Below are 6,000 nucleotides of genomic sequence, written 5' to 3' on the forward strand. Positions count from 1 at the left end.
ACCTCCACAATCAGGATGCATAACCACCCCACCACCACAAAGATCTCCCTTGTTCTACCCCTTTATGGGCACACCTCCTCCCTAACCTTAAGGCTGGGCAACCATTAATCTCTTTGTCTCTATAATTTCGTCATCTTGAGAACATTATTTAAGTAGAATTGCACAGTGTGTAACCTTTTGCAATACCTAATAAAAATCCCATCAAGGAAGTAGATTATTCTTGTCAGAACCCATCTCCTTTTCCCATGCAATTTCTTAATATTCCATAAAGTGTTGACTATATTATCAAAAGCTAAAACCAGGGGTGCCTGGCTGGCTCAGTCGGTTAAGTTTCTGCCTTCGGCTTAGGTCATGATCCTTGTGTCCTGGGGTCAAGTGCCACATTGGGCTCCCTGCTCAGAGGGGAGCCTGCTTCTCCCTCTGCTTGCTGGTCCCCCTGCTTGTACTCTTTCTTTCTGTCAAATAAATAAATAAAATCTTAAAAAAAAAACAAGCAAAAACCAGTACAGCAACATGTGTCCACTAAAATACATGTACAATAATATTCACGGCAGCATTGTCATAATAGCCCCAAACTGGAAACAATCCAAAAATCTATCAACAGGTGAAATGACAAATGAATTGTGACTTATTCATACAAACACTAGACAGCAATAAAAAAGAATGAATGACAGATACACACAACAACATAGATGAGACCTTATGGACAGTACATTGAGCTAAAGAAGTCAGGCACAAACCAGCAAATAATGTGTAACTCCATTTACATGAAGTTCAGGAGTGGGCAAAACTGATGGCAATATAAGTCAGAATAGTGGTTAACTTTGGGAGCAGAGGTAATGACTGGGAAGGAACCCAAGATAACTTTTGAGGGTGTTGGAAATAGATTGCATTTTGATCTGAGTGGTGGTTATAAGAATGAATATATATATATTTAAAGATTTTATTGATTTATTTATTTGACAGGCAGAGATCACAAGTAGGCAGAGAGGCAGGCAGAGAGAGAGCGGTGGAAGCAGGCTCCCTGCTGAGCAGAGTGATGTGGGGCTCAATCCCAGGTCCCTGGGATCATGACCTGAGCTGAAGGCAGAGGCTTTAACCCACTGAGCCACCCAGGCGCCCCTAAATATATATTTTTAAATTCAAGTTAAGTTTAAAAAAATTTAAGCTTAAGTTTCATGTATTTTAGTCGAAATGTTATACCTTAATTATATTGAGAAAAGGTTGGTTTTTTTTTTTAAGATTTTATTTATTTATTTGACAGAGACAGTGACAGAGGGAATACAAGCAGGGGGAGTGGGGGAGGGAGAAGCAGACTTCCTGCTGAGCAGGGAGCCCTGACCTGATCAGAAGGGAGGAGCTTAAGGACTGAGCCACCAGGCACCCCTGAGACAAGGTTTTTAAGTAACCTCTATACCTAAGGTGGGGCTCGAATTCAGGAAGAGTTTGGGGGGTGTGGATCAAGAATTGTGTGCTCTACTGAGCCAGCCAGGGGCCCCTGCTATACCTTTTTTCCAGATTTTATTTCTTTGGGAGAGAGAGAGAAAATGAGCTCAAGTGCACACTTAGGAAGGGGCAGAGGGGGAAGGAGAGGGAGAGAATCTCAAGGGGATTCTGCACTGAGCGGGGAGCCAAGGCAGGACTCTATCTCACCACACTGAGATCATGACCTGAGTGGAAACTGACAGTCCCACGCCTAACTGAGCCACCCAGGCACCCCTACCTTAATTTTATAGTCTGGGGGCACAGGGCTTGAGAAAGATGAGTCTTTACAGCAGAAATAAGGGCCACGATTTAAAATCTTGACTTTCTTGGGCAATTAGGAAAGCATATAGTGACCAAGCAGCCCACCTTCGCCAATGGGCATGTATACTTGCACCATTAATTTACATGGCCTAAACCTCGTTTACCGGGAATCCCTTGAAAAATCAAAGGATTGGGGTGGGTTTTTGCGGTGCAGGGGTGCAGATCGAGGAACACATGAAGTCTGGTAAGATGAAAAGAGTTCACAAGTACTTTCTTCCTCCCTCGCTCAAATACACTAGGTTAGCTCTTGCGGCAGCCAAAAATCACTCCTATCCATCTCTTTATGGTCCAGGGCGTCTAACAGAAGAAGTTGCATAAAACAGACTATACGTATCTCGTTTTTCTGTGAGCAGGAACGGTGCCTCGCTTCTCTGCAACCCCAGGGAAAGCTTAGGACCTACGTCCCCTGTATATACACAGTCCACTGGAGCACTGGCTCTCAAACCTGGCTGCACAAAGAAATCACCTAAGGAACTGGAACATTTACTGATGCCTGGGTATTACTCTTTAATTGGTATGAAATGAAGTACGAACATCGGGATATTTTAAAGCGTCCCAGGTGACCTTAATTCGCAGCACGAGCAGAACTGCTCTTTGGGGGAGTCCTTCCTTCTCCGCGCCAGTTTGCGCTGGGGCGTGAACTCTCCAAGGGTGGGAGCGAGGTTCACCGAGCTCAGCCCGCTACCCCTTCCTACGAAACAGTTAAACTCCAACCTCTCCGCGATAACCCGAAGGACTTCACAGCCAGGCTGCAGGCGCTCTGCACTCTGCCCAAGCCTCTATGGTATTTTGGCGTCCTCTCTAGCACATGCAAGGCGCCTTTGTCTTCAGCCACGGCCGGCGGCTCCCTCTCTATGGTAGCCGATTGCCCGGCCGCCTCTTTGGTACTTCATTCCGGAAGCGAGTCCTATCATGGAGGAGGCGGGACTTCCCTCCCGGAAGTGACCCACGTGCTTCCGCCTTAGCCTACCTGGTCGCACCGTGAGTTTTGAGTGTTTGCCTGAAGTTGGGGACACTGCGGGCATTGTGACAGGCTGCGGGCCGTGGTAAGTGACCTCTGTCCTCAAGGTGACCCTGATGATGGCGCCGCCATTTCAGAGGTGCAGGCCCTAGACCGGGACCTTTGCATCTTAGCTCCGCGTGTTTTCGAATTCCTAGGGTCCTGGAGGTTCAGGTGCGCGGTTTAGTGTTCCTCCCCGGTCTCTAGATTTTCTCCTGGGTAGAAGTGACCAGGAGGCACTGGGCCGCCAGGGCTCGATTTCCAGCCGCTCCACCGACATACTGTGTGACCTTGGGCTAGGCAGTGTCCCCTTTCTGGACCTCAGTTTCCACGTCTGTGAGATGGGGTGGTTGAGCGCACTGAGGCCAGTGAGCGGTGCCAGCCCCATGTCTTACGATTCCTCCGCATCCTCCACTCCCTTGGGATGGGAAATGGAACGGGACGGGTGGAAGCTGACGGTGGTGTCTGCTCCCAGGACTAGGAGGCCGGAAGGAGCTCTCTTCCACGGTGCAGGGCTGAGATGGATCCGCTCAGGGCCCAGCAGCTGGCTGCGGAGCTGGAGGTAGAGATGATGGCTGATATGTACAACAGGTAAGGGCCAACAGTGCGCTCCCTTGTCTTTGAGAATGATCCTAAGTCACCCTCTCTGGAGTGCCTTTCGGAGGGTACCCGCCCGCACCTGCACTTCTCCTGGTTGAGGGCTAGTGCGGATGCAGTATGGGGTCACTAGACCAAGTTGGACATCTAGATTGGGATGCAGTTGGCGAGCAAGTAGCTGAGCAGGAAGAGAAGCACCAGTCCAAGCTCTGGTCGGGTTCCAGACAAAGTTGAGCGTTTGCCTTTGTGCCAAAAAGCACATAGCCCACTTAGTAGTTAACATTTCTTAAATTCTTACTCCACCTCAGGCACATGCTGAGAGTTTACATGCCTTAAACTTTTTTTTTTTTAAGATCTTATTTATTTATTTGACAGAGAGAGATCACAAGTAGGCAGAGAGGCAGGCAGAGAGAGAGGGGGGAAGCAGGCTTCCCGCTGAGCAGAGAGCCCAATGTGGGGCTCCATCCCAGGACCTTGAGACCAGGGCCTGAGCCAAAGGCAGAGACTTTAACCCACTAAGCCACCCAGGCGCCTCTGCCTTAAACTTTTTTAAGCTTCAAAGTGATCGCCTGGGTCAATTTTAGTTGTCCCATTCTAAGGTGAGGACACTGAGGCTTCTAGAGGTTAAGTAACTTTCCCAGGGCTCACAGCTGGTCAGTAGCAATGTCAGGACCAGTACCTCCGTTCAACTCCAAGCTAGTGCCCACAACCATTCGGCAGATTTGGGAACAAATTGTAACTGCTCTAGTCACCCCTGGTTTGGCCTAGGGCAGGTTACTTGGACTGTTTGGTGGTTTTCCCAGCTATAAAATGGAGGTAGGGATGCCTGGGTGGCTCTGTTGGTTGTTCAGTGCACGTTGTGATCTTAGGATCGCAGGATCAAGCCCCACCTTGGGTTCTGCGCTCATCAGGGAGCCTTCTTGAGATTCTTCCTCTGCACCCGCACACTCATGCCCCTGCACATGTTTTCTCTCTCCCTGTCAAAGAAATAAATAATAATAAATCTTTCTAAAAATAAATAAAATGGACATAGTAATGGTACCTACCTTGTCCTTGTGGAGACATTGTAGATGTTATGTGTAAAAACGTATGACAAGCTTTTAGTATTAAGCCCAATACACAGTAAGTAGTCCACACCTGTTTGCTGTTTTTATTGCCTTAAGCCCCCTGGTATTTTCTCTTGATGGTTTATCTTGAAGGCTGTATATTAGAATACTTCCAAACCTTTTTTAAGATTTTTATTTATTTATGACAGATAGTGAGGGTGGGGACACAAGCACGTGGAAGCTGGAGAGGGAGAATAAGGCTCCCCACTGAGCAGGGAGCCCGATATGGGGCTTGATCCTAGGACGCTGGGACCATGACCTGAGCCGAAGGCAGATGCCCAATGACCGAGCCACCCAGACACCCCACTTCCAAATATTTTAAATAATTTAAAAATGCAGGCTGTGAGGTCAGACTCTGGGGTTTCATATCCCGGCTTTACATGGTCCTGAGGCTTTCCATGCCGTAATTTCCTTATCTGTAAAATGGGGATAATGATTGTGCCTACATCATCGGGTTATTGTAATGACAGCATGATAAGCCATCTCAAGCACTTAGCATGATGCCTGGAACATAGCCAGTACTCAACTAATGGTTCCTATTTAAATAAACCTGGGCTCAGATAGGCGAGCATTCTCAAGGACCCTTTAATACGGTTGAGATGCGAACTGCCTTCCTGGGAGATGAAATCAGCACAGCAGGACAGGAATGATGGAGAGATCTGATATGCCTCTGGATGCTGCTGACCTGACCTTGCCCTTCCTCCCCACCCAGAATGACCAGTGCCTGCCACCGGAAGTGTGTGCCTCCCCACTACAAAGAAGCAGAACTGTCCAAGGGCGAGTCTGTGTGCCTGGACCGGTGTGTCTCCAAGTACCTGGACATCCACGAGCGGATGGGCAAGAAGCTGACAGAGTTGTCTATGCAGGATGAAGAGCTGATGAAGAGGGTGCAGCAGAGCTCCGGGCCTGTGTGAGGCCCTAGACAGAGTACACCTCAAGGTGCGCCCTGCCCCTTCCCACTTGTCCAATAAAAGTGCCCCCACTGGGTGTCAGCTATGAAGACTGCCGGGCCTTGGCTCCCTCGGGAGAGCCTCCAGGAGCCCAGAGTATGGTAGAGCTACTCTCCTGGTTGAAGAGGAGTATTTGTCACACTGCGATGTGACCGTCTGTGTACGTGTATGTGTGTGTGTATATATATATATTAAAACAGGTTTGTTGACACCAACTACATGGAAAGCAGTGTGCCTGGCACTTGCAAGCAGAGGCGGCAGCCTCAGCCTCTACCAGCAGAGGGAGTCTCATGTGTTTCAAAGCATAGACTGGTGCCATGTTCTGGGTTATACCCCAGGGCAGCCGCTTGCCCTGTGACCCTGAACATGTCACTTTACTGTGCTTTAACTTCCTCATCTGTGGAATGGGGATAATCACAGGGCTGTGGCGAGGATTAAATGGTTTAATATGTGTCCAGCATGTGGAGTAATGGCTGGGACATAGGAAGTGCTCTGTAGATACGAGCTGTATACATGTGTTTCAATAACAACCTAAAATTTA

At 48.5% G+C, this 6,000-nt stretch overlaps 1 protein-coding gene across 2 annotated transcripts; it reads left to right on the forward strand.

Moving 5' to 3' along the window:
• The first annotated feature begins 2,759 nt into the window (after positions 1-2,759).
• TIMM10 (translocase of inner mitochondrial membrane 10) lies at positions 2,760-5,683 on the forward strand. Of its 2 annotated transcripts, none has more exons than XM_046016245.1 (3): positions 2,760-2,852; positions 3,282-3,397; positions 5,222-5,682. In XM_046016245.1, exons 2-3 carry the CDS (start codon positions 3,327-3,329, stop codon positions 5,421-5,423), a joined length of 273 nt encoding a protein of 90 aa, XP_045872201.1. In that variant the 5' UTR covers positions 2,760-2,852; positions 3,282-3,326; the 3' UTR covers positions 5,424-5,682. The 2 variants fall into 2 exon arrangements, with proteins under 2 accessions (XP_045872201.1, XP_045872202.1); XM_046016246.1 differs by lacking the exon at positions 2,760-2,852 and adding an exon at positions 2,868-2,980 and having other exon boundaries at positions 5,222-5,683.
• The last annotated feature ends 317 nt before the right edge of the window (positions 5,684-6,000 follow it).

This window comes from Meles meles, chromosome 8 (genome assembly GCF_922984935.1).
Source record: "Meles meles chromosome 8, mMelMel3.1 paternal haplotype, whole genome shotgun sequence".
In the NCBI taxonomy this organism is placed as follows: domain Eukaryota; kingdom Metazoa; phylum Chordata; class Mammalia; order Carnivora; family Mustelidae; genus Meles; species Meles meles.

Excerpts from the sequence above, each read along its gene's own strand:
- TIMM10 (XM_046016245.1), top strand. The coding sequence starts at position 3,327 with ATGGATCCGCTCAGGGCCCAGCAGCTGGCTGCGGAGCTGGAGGTAGAG. Across the intron at positions 3,398-5,221 it reads ATGGCTGATATGTACAACAG|AATGACCAGTGCCTGCCACC; the intron begins GTAAGGGCCAAC and ends CTCCCCACCCAG.